The 19,719-nt window shown below is 41.0% G+C and overlaps 1 protein-coding gene across 2 annotated transcripts in view; it reads left to right on the top strand.

Moving 5' to 3' along the window:
- The window catches only part of LOC106565280 (E3 ubiquitin-protein ligase Itchy), a 73,806-nt gene that overhangs the window by 4,121 nt on the left and 49,966 nt on the right, over positions 1–19,719 (top strand). For both annotated transcript variants that reach the window (XM_045691403.2, XM_014132219.3), the window contains exons 2-8: positions 5,179–5,247; positions 5,528–5,669; positions 13,602–13,726; positions 15,458–15,589; positions 17,469–17,517; positions 18,199–18,398; positions 18,803–19,022. In XM_045691403.2, the coding sequence (XP_045547359.1) occupies positions 5,223–5,247; positions 5,528–5,669; positions 13,602–13,726; positions 15,458–15,589; positions 17,469–17,517; positions 18,199–18,398; positions 18,803–19,022 (893 nt within the window). In that variant the 5' untranslated portion in view covers positions 5,179–5,222. The remainder of the gene's footprint in view (positions 1–5,178; positions 5,248–5,527; positions 5,670–13,601; positions 13,727–15,457; positions 15,590–17,468; positions 17,518–18,198; positions 18,399–18,802; positions 19,023–19,719) is intronic.

Here is a 19,719-nt window from a genome sequence, read left to right as displayed (position 1 = left end):
TTGAGCTGTTCTTCTGTAATATTGACTTAGCCCTATTTTGTAAAAGACAATCTTCTGTATACCACCCCTATCTTGTCACAACACATCTGATTGGCTCGAAGCCGTTAAGAAATTCCACAAATTAACTTTTAACAAGGCACACCTGTTAATTGAAATGCATTCCAGGTGACTACCTCATGAAGCTGGTTGAGGGTGTCAAGAGTGTGCAAAGCTGTCATCAAGGCAAAGGGTGGCTACTTTGAAGAATCTCAAATTTAAATATAATATTTTGATTTGTTTAACACTTTTGGTTACTGCATGATTCCATTTGTATTATTTCATAGCTTTGATATCTAAATTATTATTCTACAGTGTAGAAAATAGTAAAAATAAAGAAAATGAATGAGTAGGTGTCCAGACTTTTGGCTGGTACTGTACATGTATACGGTATGCTACAGTAGAAACGACAACACGATGCACAGAAGATAAGGCCCTTACTTTGATAGGAACGCACACTTGTCCTAAGTTATTATTTGTAAGGAAAACTACCATGAAGGTAATGCGAACACCGGCCAGAAAATGTGCCGGGGGGGAAAGTTTGTGCAAGACCTGTTCTGACTAGAGATGCATACCTCATCAGGGGAAGCACTGGGGAAGTGCTTAGCTCTCGCTGAAGAGAGTTTGTCAGACTCAATAAAGCTTTAAACATAATTTGTCCATTGAAATGGGCTACTTCTTATGTGAATTAATGAGTAGGCGCAACACACCTTAATTGAAACTTGTTAGAAAATTATTTGAATTTGACAAGTTGAAACAGCCTATATATAAATAGCTTGAGGGCAGTGCGGGTTAACTGTCTTGTTGCGTAACAATCACATTTTGGAACATCGCTCACACAAAAAAAAAAAGTGTTTGGATGACCGTTACACGGAACCTAAACCGGCTGTGCATAAATGTATTTTGTCCCCCTACACCAAACGCGATCACGACATGCAGGTTAAAATATCAAAACAAACTCTGAACCAATGGCATTAATTTGGGGACAGGTCGAAAAGCATTAAACATGTATGGCAATTTAGCTAGTTAGCTTGCACTTGCTAGCTAAATGTCCTATTTAGCTAGCTTGCTGTTGCTAGCTAATTCGTCCTGGGATATAAACATTGAGTTGTTATTTTACCTGAAATGCACAAAGTCCTCTACTCCGACAATTAATCCACACATAAAACGGCCAACCGAATTGTTTCTAGTCATCTCTCCTCCTTCCAGGCCTTTTCATCGTTTAACTTATATGGCGATTGGCATCTAAACTTTCATAGTTTTACCACGACAACCAGCAACAGTTTGTCTTTCAATCACCCATGTGGGTATAACCAATGACGAGATGGCACGTGGGTACCTGCTTCTATAAACCAATGAGGAGATGGGAGAGGCAGGACTTTCACCGCAATCTGCGTCAGAAAAAGGAGTTATATTTTAGCCGTTGGCATCGCAGACGCTTGTTGGCGCACGTGAGCAGTGTGGGTGCAATAATTGAATAACATGGATTTCTAAATGTATTTTGCGACGCTCCCGCACGCGACATACCCGGTCTGGGCAGCATTTTAGAGATATTTGGAACTCATGCGTGAAAAGGTTAAGCACACTGTGATTAAATAATTAAGACACACAAATGACTCAAGGGAGACAAAAATCAAGATAACCTGTTCCTGAAACCCCACCTGCTGCTGGCCTTCACAGATTCTGCCATTACGGTCCAGAAGTTGCCGGTAATAGGCTATACCAGTGGTCGGCAACCTTTTTTCCATTTGGAGTGCCAATTTATCTGAACTGGTATCCAGATCGGTAGAAATGTTATGATTTTCAAATGTACATGTTTTTTTTTCAGAGTGGTTATCGAAAGGGAGACGGCTGGAAATATTGTTCATATAGGCTATATTGAACTTTTGTAATTCTCAATGGATGTAAAAACAGACTTAATTTACTTGCTATTTGAGGTGGAGAAAAAATTACTTTGAGAAGCTCCACAGCTCATTAGTGGTGATGAGTTAAGAGAATCAGAAATTCTATCAGATCCCCAGATGGGCAGCATACCACCCTGCATCCCACTGCTGGCTTGCTTCTGAAGCTAAGCAGGGTTGGTCCTGGTCAGTCCCTGGATGGGAGACCAGATTCTGCTGGAAGTGGTGTTGGAGGGCAGTAGGAGGCACTCTTTCCTCTGGTCTAAAAAATATCCCAATGCCCCAGGCAGTGATTGGGGACACTGCCCTGTGTAGGGTGCCGTCTTTCGGATGGGACGTTAAACGGGTGTCCTGACTCTGAGGTCATTAAAGATCCCATTGCACTTATTTTAAGAGTAGGGGTGTTAACCCCGGTGTCCTGGCTAAATTCCCAATCTGGCCCTCATACTATCATGGCCACCTAATCATCCCCAGCTTACAATTGGCTCATTCATCCCCCTCCTCTCCCCTGAAACTATTCCCCAGGTCGTTGCTGTAAATGAGAATGTGTTCTCAGTCAACTTACCTGGTAAAATAACGGTAAAAAAAAAAAAAAAAAATTGCCTACATTTGCACGCAGGCCAGGTAGCCTAAGCCTACTTATATATGCATAATCAGGTGTGCGTCCTTACTCAACTTTGACAGGAGCGTTTCAAACAAAAGACAATACATTTTACAACTTATTGCCTAAATGGAATGAAATAAACTTGTTTCTCACAAGTGTAGCCTAGGTTGTGCGCTCTGCAAACAATGCGTCCACTCTGACAATGAGAAGAGTAAAGACTAATAATAATATATTGAATGCATTAACAGAAATTATGGTAACCAAACAAACATAATTCTGGGAATTAACGGTGAATGTAGTACTGGTGTGCCATCCCCGCGGCCTCCGCAATGGATTAGTCTGCTGAGATAGGCGACAATCAAGATGACGGCTCGACTAAAAAAAATAATATCGGTCAACCAACAGTCTATAAACCAAACAATCGACCAGTTGACGAAATGGGGTCAGCCTTAGACATTAATAAGGGATCATAGCTTTCACCTGGTCAGTCTGTCATGGAAGGAACAGGTGTTCCTAATGTCTTGTACACTCAGTGTGTTTGTATAAATATTTATTTATTTAAAAAAACATATTTTATGCACTTTGAGATTATTCTTGTAATATGAAAAAGCGCTTTATATGTGTAATAAATTATTAGTGCAATATTCTATAGATTTTCTCCTTGTTTTTTCCTGCAATTTGCAGTCACTGCATTGATGATTAGCAGATGTAGGATTTTTTTTTTGTCTGCTTCATCATACCTAAGCTTTTTTCCCTTTCAAAAATAACTGTCCTACACTGATATGTTTGTCTCAGATTTCCGTGTTTGTTTCCTCCAGCACTGAGCTTCTTTATGAGCCTGAATATATTTTCAATGGCGTGGACTGTTCCATTGGCATATTCTTATACATTCATTTTTAACTTGTTGGCAGATTTGAATGTTTACACTGGCCTTACGTAGGTACGCCGTGCATATAGCCAATCCTAGACAACAAGGCCCCATTGAATAGTTATAACTTTAGGCTAACTTTTACAATTCTCTTGGAAAGTCTCATACAAATGCATTTTCATAGCTTGTTATCGAAGGAACAGGTTTCCTAAACCTACATTTAATCTACTTGATTTAATTGTATTGGCTCTGCTTTGGATACAACTGCTCAAATTAGTGAGTCAGACATGAGATGTTGGCATGCTAGCTAGGATATTTCTTAGCAAAATTAGGCTATGTACATACAGTGCATTTGGAAAGTATTCAGATCCCTTGACGTTTTCCCAATTTTGTTACGTTACAGCCTTATTCTAAAATGGATAAAATAATTTTTTTCCCTCATCAATCTACACACAATACCCCATAATGACGAAGCAAAAACAGGTTTTAGGTATTTTTGCAAATATGGCACCATCCCTACGGTGTAGCATGGTGGTGGCAGCATCATGCTGTGAGGATGTTTATCAGCGGCAGGGACTGGGAGACTATTCAGGATTGAGGGAAAGATGAAAGGAACAAAGTACAGAGAGATCCTTGGAAGAAAACCTGCTCCAGAGCACTCAGGACCTCAGACTGGGGGTGAAGATTCACCTTCCAACAAAACAGCCCTAAGCACACAGCCAAGACAGTACAGTAGTGGCTTTGGGACAAGTCTTTGAATGACCTTGAGTGGCCCAGCCAGAGCCTGGACTTGAACCCAATCGAACATCTCTGGAGAAACCTGAAAATAGCTGAACAGCGGTGCTCCCCATCCAACCTGACAGAGCTTGAGAGGATCTACAGAGGAAAATGGGAGAAACTCCCCAAATAAAGGTGTGCCAAGCTTGTAGTGTCATATCCAAGAAGACTCAAGGCTGTAATCGCTGTCAAAGGTGCTTCAACAAAGTACTGAGTAAAGGGTCTGAATCCTTATGTAAATGTCATATTTATTTTTTAAATTTTTTTATATATTTTATATATACATTTGCAAAAAATGTACAAATCTGTTTTTGCTTTGTCATTATGGGGTATTGTGTGTAGATTGATGAGGGGGGAAAAAACAATTTAATCAATTTTAGAATAAGGCTGTAACGTAACAAAGTGGAAAAAGGGAAGGGGTCTGAATACTTTCCGAATGCACTGTAGGTCTAAACCTACATAATCTAAGATATAATGAAATCTATAAACCCAAATTTCCAAAAACCATGTAACAAGGGCCCACAGTCTGTAACTGTCACCTATGAGCTGCTAGGCCAAATGGCTATCTGAGGACACCAATCGGGGCCTAAAACTATCGGTGACTCATGATGTACTAGTTTGCGTAATCTGGTAATCCAGGAGGGATTTAACTTTTCCTATCCTTCTGATGTAGCTGTGACCACCAATGTCACGGCTCTATGGTAGAAAGGGACATGATAGTTGGGATTGCCTAGCCTATTAGTATGCCAAGGTAGGCTATTTGGCTACTTTTTACTCTCTGTGCAACAAAATGCTCAATGTTAGCATTTCATTTCATTGCCTTGTTTAGTTTGTCTCCATAGGTTTGTTATAGGCCTAAGTATAGTAGTATATTTAAACGTTCCATTGACTGCAGTGGGATAATCCCTTGTGTAAACGAGGACACCTGTAATATAGACGAGTGTCTTATTTCCTTATGTTTACATTTGATGTCACGTTTGCTTTCTCTCCAGAGCCTGTCGTAACCGAAGCGGGCTTCAGTGTTAATGGCTGAACCATGAAGGCCCAACTTCAAGTTACTGGTGAGTTTTTTTGACCTTTTGTTACACCCTAATTTATAGCCCTTAGTAGCTAATAGTAAAGTGATGGTATGCTATTCAGTGGTTCAAAAAATATAAATAACAGAGTAGGATATTAGCAGACCCCAAAACAAAAGTATTGGTTAGGCCTAAGTGAATGTAGTTCTCGCATTTCCATTCTGAGGTTTATTTCTATATCTCACTTCAGTGACTGATAAGAGCATTTACTACACTTTTGCTTACCATGCTATTTGTGTGTTTTATGTCCTTTATTTGCACACAGTGCTGTCGGCCAAACTGAAGGAGAACAAAAAGAACTGGTTTGGCCCCAGTCCATACGTAGAGGTGGCTGTGGACGGCCAGTCGAAGAAGACGGAGAAATGCAACAATACCCACAACCCCAAATGGAAGCAGTCACTCACAGTGTAAGTAACTACAGCAATAATTATTTGCATTTATATTTGCATGTATGTTCATTTAGCATACAGTGGTTCTTCCTTAAAAAGTTACGAGCTTATGCCGCGACTGTTAATGGTAGATGGTGGCATTCTGTCATTGCACCACACTATCACAAGGGGGAGTTTAAACGCTAATCAAAATATCATTCTTTTTTTAAAGAAGACATAGAAAGTTGATTGCAATTTCAGTTAAAAACCAAAACATTTATTAAGGACCTTGTCTGTCGGCCCTGCATTAAAAACAAAATAGTTTAAAGAAAATTGTGATAAATACAAATATATACCAGTTTCATTTAAGGAACAAAAAATTGACAGCTGTGCCATATAGATTGCAAAATAGTTGGGAAGAGATTTTCGATGTACCGTTTCCATGGCACATGGTTTATTAATTGACATGCAATTTTCAGTTTATTATAACCTACTGCAGGCCTAAAACCTATGGATTTAATCTTCTGAACTAATGATTATATTGAAGATAGAAGCCACCTTTTTAATGAGTTCCGAGAGCCGATTTGTTATCCAACTATTATTATTATTATTATTATTATTATTATTATTGAATGACAGAGCATGTGGACTGGTCTTGATAAATCAATCAGATTTTTATTTGGGAATGTAAGGATTATTTTGCTCTTCACTTGCAGTCACCTAGTAGCTTAGGCCTACAGTACTCTTGACCTGTCCCGTTGTACAGCGCCATATTTTCCTAACTGAAACCTTTTAATTAAATCGCTTTAGCCGTGATTGTAAAATGAATCAGCTGATGCGTTGGTCCAGAGCCAGGAGAGTCACGGAGAGTCACCTGTGAGCTCTGGAATTTCACCTCCTGTTTTTTTTTGTGTGATTTATTTACAAAATGGTAATTTAATAGCCCGGCTACTGTAGGTGTGAAAATCTCCCCAACTTGCAATGTATTCAATGTTTATTTCAACTACATTTTAGTTGCACTTCCCCCAGCTCCACGACCACGGGTAAAACCTTGCTGAGATGATCAATGTATTTGTTGCATGTTGTTGCATTGTTGTATCGTAATTTTCTCAAGCCAAAACGTCTTGATGGCCTTCACCAGTTCATGTTTCCTTGTAGGCTTGGCAGAGTTATGGATGAATGTTTTCAGTTGATGCCAAACAAGTTCGATCGGGTTTAAATTAGGAAACCTACATGTAGAGATTTGTAATACTGTTGGCCTGCCGTAGGCGACATGAGTCTCACTAATGTTGAATAATGTGCTATTGAAAGTGTTGTAGGTCTTTTATTTATTTTTATTTAACCTTTATGTTACTACATAAAGGTCTACTTACTCTGCTGGTGACTTGACCGAGTTGATGCCCTCATTTGCAATGCAAACCCAGGCGGCAATGTGTTTTGCGTCATTGTCTGCATTTGGAGAAGAGGACCAAATAATTGACAGATGTGCAAAATAGTTGGGAAGAGATTTTCGATGTACCGATTCTCTGGCACATCATCAACATCTTTATGCTTTCATTAATAAAATGATCATTTCAAAATGCAGATGTTTATTTCAACTATCATCAGGAAAATAGACTCTTTTCGAGTTTAGGGACTTTAAATATACTGCTCAAAAAAATAAAGGGAACACTTAAACAACACAATGTATTTCCAAGTCAATCACACTTCTGTGAAATCAAACTGTCCACTTAGGAAGCAACACTGATTGACAATAAATTTCACATGCTGTTGTGCAAATGGAATAGACAACAGGTGGAAATTATAGGCAATAAAGCAAGACACCCCCAATAAAGGAGTGGTTCTGCAGGTGGAGCCAACAGACCACTTCTCAGTCCCTATGCTTCCTGGCTGATGTTTTGGTCACTTTTGAATGCTGGCGGTGCTTTCACTCTAGTGGTAGCATGAGACGGAGTCTACAACCCACACAAGTGGCTCAGGTAGTGCAGCTCATCCAGGATCGCACATCAATGCGAGCTGTGGCAAGAAGGTTTGCTGTGTCTGTCAGCGTAGTGTCCAGAGCATGGAGGCGCTACCAGGAGACAGGCCAGTACATCAGGAGACGTGGAGGAGGCCGTAGGAGGGCAACAACCCAGCAGCAGGACCGCTACCTCCGCCTTTGTGCAAGGAGGAGCAGGAGGAGCACTGCCAGAGCCCTGCAAAATGACCTCCAGCAGGCCACAAATGTGCATGTGTCTGCTCAAACGGTCAGAAACAGACTCCATGAGGGTGGTATGAGGGCCCGACGTCCACAGGTGGGGGTTGTGCTTACAGCCCAACACCGTGCAGGACGTTTGGCATTTGCCAGAGAACACCAAGATTGGCAAATTCGCCACTGGCGCCCTGTGCTCTTCACAGATGAAAGCAGGTTCACACTGAGCACATGTGACAGAGTCTGGATACGCCGTGGAGAATGTTCTGCTGCCTGCAACATCCTCCAGCATGACCGGTTTGGCGGTGGGACAGTCATGGTGTGGGGTGGCATTTCTTTGGGGGGCCGCACAGCCCTCCATGTGCTCGCCAGAGGTAGCCTGACTGCCATTAGGTACCGAGATGAGATCCTCAGACCCCTTGTGAGACCATATGCTGTTGCGGTTGGCCCTGGGTTCCTCCTAATGCAAGACAATGCTAGACCTCATGTGTCTGGAGTGTGTCAGCAGTTCCTGCAAGAGGAAGGCATTGATGCTATGGACCGCCCGTTCCCCAGACCTGAATCCAATTGAGCACATCTGGGACATCATGTCTCACTCCATCCACCAACGCCACGTTGCACCACAGACTGTCCAGGAGTTGGCGGATGCTTTAGTCCAGGTCTGGGAGGAGATCCCTCAGGAGACCATCCGCCACCTCATCAGGAGCATGCCCATGCATTGTAGGGAGGTCATACAGGCACGTGGAGGCCACACACACTACTGAGCCTCATTTTGACTTGTTTTAAGGACATTACATCAAAGTTGGATCAGCCTGTAGTGTGGTTTTCCACTTTAATTTTGACTGTGACTCCAAATCCAGACCTCCATGGGTTGATAAATTGGATTTCTATTGATTATTTTTGTGTGATTTTGTTGTCAGCACATTCAACTATGTAAAGAAAAAAGTATTTAATAAGATTATTTCTTTCATTCAGATCTAGGATGTGTTGTTTAAGTGTTCCCTTTATTTTTTTGAGCAGTGTATATTAATGGATCCATAACAATTTACTATGGGAATACATGGAAGAGGCAAATGGAAGGGGAAAAAGTAAGAAAGTTCTCTGTCGGCCTGGAGGCATTTTGAAAATGTGTTTTCAAACACTTGTTTTTCACAAGGGCTATTAGCAGGACAATAGACACGATGTGGTCCCAAAAACACGTCTCTGACATAGGGTCCAGCATATCTCTTGATGTCATTAAATGTCTTGCCAGCTTTGGTCCATTCCTGGGCCTGCTGCACACACAGTTCTTTGTTTGTCAGACAAATCATTGCGTCGAAACCCCTGAACAATACAAGAGAACAAACATGGTTACTGTTCTGGGGAGAGAGAAAAAAAAGTAAAATGTCTTCTGACTGTGATTTGAGCAATGTTGATTGCCTTTGCCGGGTGCTCATCATCTTCAACCATCATTGAGTCCATCTTACCATTGTTTTCTAACCACATCTGGGTGGATCCATAACGAATTACTTAGGGAATAAATATCAATGAATGACAGAAATATTGGATTAAAGTGGGCTAATGAAGGCAACAGAGTTCCTCCGTGGAGATGGGAGAACCGTTCAGAAAGACAACCATCTCTGCAGCACTCCACAAATCAAGCCTTTATGGTAGCGTGGCCAGACAGAAGCCACTCCTCAGTAAAAGACACATGACAGCCTGCTTGGAGTTTGCCAAAATGCACCTAAAAACAAGATTCTCTTGTCTGATGAAACCAAGATTGAACTCTTTGGCCTGAATGCCAAGCGTCACGTCTGGAGGAAACCTGGCATCATCCCTACGGTGAAGCGTGGTGGCAGAAGCATGGTGGCAGCATCATGCTGTGGGGATGATTCTGCCAGATCCTTGATGGAAAACCTGCTCCAGAGCGCTCAGGACCTAAGACTGGGGCGAAGGTTCACCTTCCAACAGGACAAAGACCCAAAGCACACAGCCAAGACAACATAGGCGTGGCTTTGGGATAAGTCTCTGAATGTCCTTGAGTGGCCCAGCCAGAACCCGGACTTGAACCCAATCAAACATCTCTGGAGATGCCTGAAAATAGCTGTGCAGCAACGTTCCTCATCCAACCTGACAGAGCTTGAGAGGATCTGCAGAGGAAAATGGGAGAAGCTCCCCAAATACAGATGTGCCAAGCTTGTAGCGTCATACCCATGAAGACTCGAGGCTGTAATCGCTGCTGAAGGTGCTTCAACAAAGTATTGAGTGAAGGGTCTGAATACTTATGTAAATGTGATATTTCAGTTTTTTTTATTTGTAATAATATATTTTTAAACATTTAAAAAAAAAAAAACTGTTTTTGATTTGTCATTATGGGGTATTGTGTGTAGATTGATAAGGGGGGAAAAACTGTTGAATAAATGTTTGAATAATGCTGTAACCTAACAAAATGTGGAAAAAGTCAAGGTGTCGGAGTACTTTCCGAATGCATTGTATATCACTAGTAGTACATTTACTGTTAATTCCTAATCTACACTTTGTTGCTTTGGTTACGTAATTGCTGATAATGCATAAAATATTATTATTCCAGTCTTCCTGGAATAACACACATAGAAGTAGGCCTATAGGCCACCTTGCCTGCTCACAAATGTAGGCATATAAATGTGCCCATTTGGGGATCTGATTGTATTTCTGATTGGCTTAACGCATCACCACTAATGACCTGTGGAGCATCTCAAAATATTGTTTTATTCACCTCAAAACAGCAAGCAAACAAAGTCTGTTTTTACATCCATTGAGAATTACAATAATATCTTTCCAGCTCTCTCGCTTTCGATAACTACTCGGCGTGAAAGGGAAAAATGTCATGCTCTCATCCAGTGGAAACGTCATAAAATAGTTCTACCTGATTACTTCTTATCAGTGCTTGACTTGGATTGACATAGTTTCCGGTACTCATTTTGGGTGCTGGTACTGTTTTATATTTAGGTGCAGGAGCTCCACAATACTTTTGAGCTAGTATTCTATAAGAGGAGCTCAAGCAGTAGAAAATGTGAGGTGCTGGAACATCTGCCCAAGTCAAGCACTGCTTCTTATCTCTTGCTCAAATAGCCTGCAGATGTTTCTGTCCAGAGCTCACCATTTTTTTTATACAATGTTGCAAGTTCATTAGTACTAGTTTCCAGCCAGACCCAAGTTAATAGTTGATACAATGTTTCAAGTTCGTTGTAGACTGGCCATGTGTTGCCAATGTGATTTTATAGGATAGTTTATTTTTATCAGAGTATTTTCTACCTGCAGGCTGCAATGTTTTTATGTGTTGTCTTTATGTCGGCTATTTTTATATTGTTGGCAATGGCAATAGAAGTTACTTTTTAGGTTTATAATTTTCATTTAGATTTGGATTGATTAACCACATGACAACGATTTTAAGATATGAAGACGTTATTATAAATGAAACTATTTCACGAAAATGTATGTATGAAAACCATAATTGGCACGCAGATCGGTAGAAATGGTAAGATAAATTGGCATACCACATGAGAAAGGTTGCAGACTCTTCGTGTAGCCTATTACCGGCAACTTCAGGAGAGTCAAGGCAGAATCTGCAAAAGCCAGCAGGAGCGGGAGGAGAATAGTTGGGCTAGGTTTTTTTTTTGTTTTTTTTTCTTCAGGTCATTGTTCTCTGGTGCAGGCAAGCTCAATGCATATAGTCGATTTAATTAAAACACACAGGGTGTGTCTATATATGGAAAAATGCACGTTTAAAAATGTTTTTTCGACCAAACGGTTGGTAAACAGACGACTTTCGGTCAACCCAAGATTTTTTTTTCGTTGGGGACAGCCCTACCCAAATGGAAGGTACACTTCCTTTTTTTTTTTTTTGTATATATATATTTTTATCTGTAGCCTCATGATATCAGCCAAAACAAGCTCAATAACTCGATGCATGTACACACCTATTGAGTATGCATTCACCTGTATTGTGAATAGGCTTAGGCTACGTCTTGATTTACCCAGTTTATCAATAGAGATTTACCATTAAAATAAATTACTACCATTATGTTTTTGTAGTTGGATTGGTTAAAAAAAAAAAATCACATTGATTTGTATGAATTTATTCATTAACCTCCCTGGGCGAGGTCCCACCCTAGTCAACAGCCAGTGGAATCGCGTGGCGCGAAATACAAATACCTCAAAAATGCTATAACTTCAATTTCTCAAACATATGACTATTTTACACCATTTTAAAGACAAGACTCTCGTTAATCTAACCACATTGTCCGATTTCAAAAAGGCTTTACAACGAAAGCAAAACATTAGATTATGTCAGGAGAGTACCCTGCCAAAAATAGTCACACAGCCATTTTCAAAGCAAGCATATATGTCACAAAAACCAAAACCACAGCTAAATGCAGCACTAACCTTTGATGATCTTCATCAGATGACACTCCTAGGACATTATGTTATACAATACATGCATGTTTTGTTCAATCAAGTTCATATTTATATCAAAAAACAGCTTTTTACATTAGCATGTGATGTTCAGAACTAGCATACCCACTGCAAACTTCCGGTGAATTTACTAAATTACTCACAATTAACGTTCACAAAATACATAACAATTATTTTAAGAATTATAGATACAGAACTCCTTTATGCAATCGCGGTGTCAGATTTTAAAATAGCTTTTCGGTGAAAGCACATTTTGCAATATTCTGAGTACATAGCCCAGCCATCACGGCTAGCTATTTTGACACCCACCAAGTTTGGGGCTCACCAAACTCAGAATTACTATAAAAAAAATTGGATTACCTTTGCTGTTCTTCGTCAGAATGCACTCCCAGGACTTCTACTTCAACAACAAATGTTGTTTTGGTTCCAAATAATCCATAGTTATATTCAAATAGCTCCGTTTTGTTCGTGCGTTCAGGTCACTATCCGAAGGGTGACGCGCGAGTGCATTTCGTGACAAAAAAATTCAAAATATTCCATTACTGTACTTCGAAGCATGTCAAATGCTGTTTAAAATCAATTTTTATTCTATTTTTCTCGTAAAATAGCGATAATATTCCAACCGGGCGACGTTGTATTCATTCAAAGACTGAAAGAAAAAAGTCGTCTCGTGGACGCGCATCTCCAGTGTCACTGTTCTCAGCCTGACCACTCACAAAAACTCCTGCTGTTTTTCGCCCAGAGACTGCAGACACCCCATTACACTTTCTGGCGCCTTCTGAGAGCCAATGGAAGACTTAGAAAATGTCACGTTACAGCACAGATGCTGTATTTTTGATAGAGATGCCACAGAAGGAGAACAAATTGTCAGACAGGGCGCTTCCTGTATGGAATCTTCTCAGGTTTTGGCCTGCCATATGAGTTCTGTTATACTCACAGACACCATTCAAACAGTTTTAGAAACTTTAGAGTGTTTTCTATCCAAATCTACTAATTATATGCATATTCTCATTTCTGGGCAAGAATAGTAACCAGTTTAAATCGGGTACGTTTTTTTATCCGGCCGTGCAAATACTGCCCCCTAGCCCCAACAGGTGCAAACATTCTAATGTCAAATGTAATGATATTAATCTCAAAAGATCTGTCTGGATCAAGTAGCATTCTGTGACTTTGGTTAATATGCCTTATTTTTTTGCCGTGGTATTGAGTATCGTGATACTGAACCTGGTGTCGAAGTCAAAATTCTGGTATCGTGACAACACTATTGTCTCTTCCTTGTGTACTGTTGTATAGCCTGCGTGCAGTGTTTAAACCCTAACTAAATATACTTTTTCCCCTCTACACAGAATTCTCACACCTTTCAGTAAGCTCATTTTCCGGGTATGGAGTCATCAGACGCTGAAGGCCGACATCTTATTGGGAATGGCTACATTGGAGATCAGTGAAACCCTAAAGTCCAATGATATGAAACGTGAGTTAATTCTCTTCTCCCTATAAGGCACATTGCAGGTAGTATGAAATGTGATTATCTGAAATCTCTGTCTGACTCTTTGATACTGGAAAAGCGTGATGCATTGGGACGTAAGATATACAGTGCCTTCGGAAAGTATTCAGACCCCTTGACTTTTTCCACATTTTGTTGCATTACAGCCTTATTCTGAAATATTTAGCGTTGCTGCACAGCTATTTTCAGGTCTCTCCAGAGATGTTTGATCGGGTTCAAGTCCGGGCACTGGCTGGGCCACTCAAGGACATTCAGAGACTTGTCGCTAAGCCACTCCTGTGTTGTCTTGGCTGTGTGCTTAGGGTCGTTGTCCTGTTGGAAGGTAAACCTTCGCCTTTTGGCAAACTTCAAGCGGGCTGTTGTGCCTTTTACTGAGGAGTGGCTTTCGTCTGGTCACTCTACCATAAAGGCCTGATTTGGTGGAGTGCTGCAGAGATGGGTGTCATTCGGGAAGTTTCTCCCATCTCCGAGGAACTCTAGAGCTCTGTCAGAGTGACCATCAGGTTCTTGGTCACCTCCCTGACCAAAGCCCTTCTCCCCCGATTGCTCCGTTTGGCCATGCGGCCAGCTCTTGGAAGAGTCTTGATAGTTCCAAACTTCTTCCATTTACGAGCAATGGCCACTATGTTCTTGGGGACCTTCAATGCTGTAGACATTTTTTGGTACCCTTCCCCAGATCTGTGCCTCGACACAATCCGGTCTCGGAGCCCTACGGACAATTCCTTCGACCTCATGGCTTGGTTTTTGCTCTGACATGCACTGTCAACTGGGGGCTTTATATAGACAGGTGTGTGCCTTTCCAAATCATGCCCAATCAATTGAATTTACCACAGGTGGAAACAGGATGCACTTGAGGTAAATTTCGAAATAACTTTTCGCTTTGTCATTATGGGGTATTGTGTGTAGATTGCTGAGGATTTTTTTTAATCCATTAGAATAAGGCTGTAACGTAACAAAATGTGAAAAAGTCAAGGGGTCCAAAGGCACTGTGCAAGGGCTTTGCAATATATATTTACATATAGGTCTTTATATACTAACATACTTTTTGTCTTGTCAAGGCCTGCATATAGGTCTACATCTGTATGACTGTGCACACACGTTATGGAAGAATATTTGTGTGTTTGTGTTGTGGTCTGTTGTGGTCTGTTAGGGGGAAATGAGATTTTCCTCTCTAATCCACTATTTCATACATGTATGGTATTCTTTGCGACGCAACCCTCACTACAGCTTATATTAGCCTACTCTTTACTTTCACTCAAGCAGGTGAATGGGCTTACTCTGCCAATACAGTGTCCTTTCGGTTATGGTCGACATGTGACCCTCAAACACCCGATTCGTAAATTATTGCACTACAGTCAGAGGTCAAAGGAACCAGACACTCCTCCTATGTAAGCTAATGAATAAAAAAGATAATAATATGGTAAATAAATGCCTATCATACTTGTTATCCCAGCCACAGCTTTTTTAGGAACACAAGTCATATTTCGCACATGAGATGGGAATGCATCTAGGCTAGAATTCAAGCTAATCCACCAGATCCATGTTTACACTGTCTTTAGTTTGTTTACAAACTAGCATGTGCGTGCACGTGCTTACATGCCTGTGTGTATGTGTGCGCGTGCTTACATGCCTGTGTGTGTGCGCATGTATGTGTGGCGTGCATGCCATATCTCTCAACTCTCCTCTCCTGTATGTCAGTCTCTGAGGTGGTGCAGACCCTGCAGCTGTGTTCAGACCGAGACCACACTGACGTGGTGGGGGACCTGTCAGTCTGTCTGGATGGCATGCAGGTGGACCCAGAGACATTCACCTCTGCAGAGAGGGACCATGGTGAGGGTCATGTGATTTTAAAAGGGATTGTTCACCTGAATTACAAATTTACATATTTTTTTATTGTGCATAAATGCTTATATACACTACCGGTCAGATGTTTTAGAACACCTACTCATTCAAGGGTTTTTCTTAATTTATTACTCTTTTCTACATTTTAGAATAATAGTGAAGACGTCAAAGCTATGAAATAACACATGGAATCATGTAGTAACTAAAAAATGTGAGATTCTTCAAATAGCCACCCTTTGCCTTGATGACAGCTTTGCACACTCTTGGCATTCTCTCAACCAGCTTCACCTGGAATGGTTTTCCAACATTCTTGAAGTAGTTCCCACATATGCTGAGCACTTGTTGGCTGCTTTTCCTTCATTCTGCAAACCATCTCAATTTGGTTGAGGTCGGGGATTGTGGAGGCCAAGTCATCTGATGCAGCACTCCATCACTCTCCTTCTTGGTAAAATAGTCCCTTACACAGCCTGTAGGTGTGTTGGGTCATTGTCCTGTTGAAAAACAAATGATAGTCCCACTAAGCCCAAACCAGATGGGATGGCGTATCGCTGCAGAATGCTGTGGTAGCCCTGCTGGTTAAGTGTGCCTTGAATTCTAAATAAATCACAGACAGTGTCACAAGCAAAGCACCATCACACCTCCTCCTCCATGCTTTACGGTGGGAAATACACATGCGGAGATCATCCGTTCACCCACACCGCGTCTCACAAAGACACAGCAGTCGGATCCAAAAATGTCCAATTTGGACTCCAGACGAAATGACAAATTTCCACTGGTCTAATGTCTAGTGCTTGTGTTTCTTGGCCCAAGCACGTCGCTTCTTATTTATTGGTGTCCTTTAGTAGTGGTTTCTTTGCAGCTATTTGACTATGAAGGCCTGACTCACACAGTCTCCTCTGAACAGTTGATGTTGAGATGTGTGTTACTTGAACTCTGAAGCATTTATTTGGGCTGCAATTTCTGTGGCTAGTAAATCTTATGAACTTATCCTCTGCAGCAGAGGTAACTCTGGGTCTTCCTTTCCTGTGGCGGTCCTCATGAGACCCAGTTTCATCATAGCGCTTGATGGTTTTTGCGACTGCACTTGAAGAAACTTTCAAAGTTCTTGACATTTTACGTGTTGACTGACCTTCATGTCTTAAAGTAATGATGGACTGTCATTTCTCTTTTGTTATTTGAGCTGTTCTTGCAATAATATGGACTTTGTCTTTCACCAAATAGGGCTATCTTCTGTATACCCCACCTACCTTGTCGCAACACAACTGATTGACTCAAACGCATTAAGAAGGAAAATAATTCCACAAACTAACTTTTAACAAGGCACACCTGTTAATTGAAATGCATTCCAGGTGACTATTTCATGAAGCTGGTTGAGAGAATGCCAGGAGTGTGCAAAGCTGTCATCAAGGCAAAGGGTGGTATTTGAAGAATGTCAAATATGAAATACATTTAGATTTGTTTAACACTTTTTGTTTTGGGTTACTACATGATTCCATAGTTTTGATGCGTTCACTATTATTCTACAATGTAGAAAATAGTAAAAAATAAAGAAAAACCCTTCAATGAGTAGGTGTTCTAAAACTTTTGACTGGTAGTGTAGGTGCCATTGACTTGCATTGGATTTGTGCCACAAATGCTAAAAAGTTAGCATTTGAAACAGCGGCCTGATCAAAGCATGAATTGCTGTCATACTTTGTCAATGGACAGCTTAGAGGGAAAGGAAACCAGTATGTAATTTGGGTGAACTATCCCTTTAATATGTTTCCCTGGATTGAATGTGATCTATTTCTCCCCTCAGAATTGTATTCTTCTATTTCTCCCCTCAGAATAGTATTCTTTGTTTTGATTTTTAAAAACATTTCAACAGTTGCTGTTCCAAACGGGGAGGTGAGACAGAACGGAGATAGTGTCAACAGGTATTGTGTTTTTATACTTCAAAAATATTTTCTAACAATTGTTTTATGTCTTCTGTAAGTTCTTCAAGTGAACAAACCTACTTTTGACAATTTTTGCAAATGTCCTTAAGCTATTGAGTCAGCAAAATACTGTTTTGTAATATTACTCAGTCAAAGTAGCATATCTTCCCAATGTGAATACTAGATATGGGCACCGATATGGAAAATCTATATCGATATCAGTTGCATTTTGTTCAATACTATATCGATATAGTCTTGGAAGTCCGGATAACTGCTTGCTGATTGCAATTATCTAAACAAAGGACAAATCTTAACAATTCTTAATCCTACTTAATTTACATTCTTGGTAAGGGAGAGAGGGGAGGACATTTTCTTTTACATGACATTAACACTTGACAGTATGTAAATATTTATATTGCTTTCATAAAAGTACTTTTTTAGTGTCATAATTGCTGATGTCAGTGATGTGATCCTCTGGTATGTGTATATTGTAAAATTAAAAGTAGTAGTAGTATAAGTAAATAAAAAGGTTGATCACAAAAGAAAATGGCACTAAGGGAAGTAAAAAGTAATAGGCACTACCTGGCTTACATTACAGCCAAAACATCAAAGAAGTATATGTTGAAAAAGGACGAGGAGCCATTGGCTATGTTACTTTTGTTTCTATCTTTTGACTTTTAGTGATAACATACCACCCAGATCCAGCAGGGACACGTCCCCCTCCAGTGACTCCACAGAGGACTGGGTCATCGTCCCCAACGGCCACACGGTCAACAGCATGGGTTCTCCTGCCCCATCCCCAGGGGGCTCCAAGTCCACACGGCCCCCCAGACCTGCACGGCCTCCCCCACCCACCCCCCGCAGACCAGCCGCTTCCCCAGGTGGGCACCACGCTAAAAAATACTGTAGAAATACCATAGTATTACCCTAGATATATACGGTAGAAATACCACAGCAATACCATAGCCATACTATAGAAAAAGTAAAACCATAGTAATACAATAGATGAACATAGAATTCTCTAACAGAACTATTGAAAGATATTCCTTTCCTGCGTTGACATGCTAATGCCATGTCCATTTATTGCGTTCTCATGTAATGAAACTGTCATGTTTTCATGCCATTCACTATTCATGCCATTTTGTGAAATTGAAAGAGATAAGTGCTGGCCAGATATGGTATTCAACACAGATATTCGTTCTAGTAACCTTTTTAGCCTTATTTACTAGATTCTCATCAGCATCTCCTACTAGCGACCACAGCTAACCGTCTCTCCTCCGTCCAGCCTCCTCCAGCAGCTCTACCCATAGCGAGGTGAGTGAGCCCCCGGCTTCATACGGCTCGTCCCTGGCCTCGGCCAGCGGTGCCTCCTCAGATACCCCTCAGGAGAACAGAGCTGCACCCCCACAGGCAGCCAGCGCCCCCCCGGCCATCGGGGCACCAGCCGGTGCACCCCCAGCCGGTGGGCCCCCCCGAGTCATCCCTAACGGCCCACTGCCTCCAGGGTAAGGGGACTCATAGATGCCTAACCAGATGTTATAATGAGAAAGAACAAAACAAAAAAAGCCCTGACCAGCTCCGTCTATTGAAAATGTGCGCGTGCGTTCGTGTTCTGTAGCGTCATTCCTTCGCTTTAATGCACATATTCACCAACCAAGCTATTGCATATGTCAGGAGTTGACTGTATTTCTTATATAGCCTATTGTATGTTTCGTGCAATATATCCCCACGCTGTGTACATGCATCATGTAAAAGATTCAGGCTTTATCACATCCGGATGTGATTGGGAGTCCCATAGGGCGGCACATAAATGGCACAGCGTCGTCCGGGGTAGGCCGTCATTGTAAATAAGAATTTGTTCTTAACGGACTTGCCTAGTTAAATAAAGGTTAAATAAATGTTTAACGCCACGTTGGTTATGAATAACGGTTGACACTTCATTTTGATATTTCAAACAACCTCTCAACCGCCAGTAGATGGGACTTGAGAGATTTCTCACTCGTTTGACAGTCAGTCAAAAAAGATAATGGATTTACTGTAGTCAGCGTTAGTTTGTTGTTACATAAGCACCAGTATCCCTATTGTATAATGCATAACGTGGGTAGTTACAAAGTATAAGTAGTAAAATATACGTCAGTTGCTAGTAATAATATTCTTTGAAATTTCAATGAATGTGAAACCACATTTTTGCTATGCTTTTTA

Source organism: Salmo salar, chromosome 12 (genome assembly GCF_965601325.2).
Source record: "Salmo salar chromosome 12, fSalSal1, whole genome shotgun sequence".
NCBI classification, from domain to species: Eukaryota; Metazoa; Chordata; class Actinopteri; order Salmoniformes; family Salmonidae; genus Salmo; species Salmo salar.
Note: the sequence above shows the minus strand (reverse complement) of the source record. Positions and strands in the feature narration are given on the sequence as shown.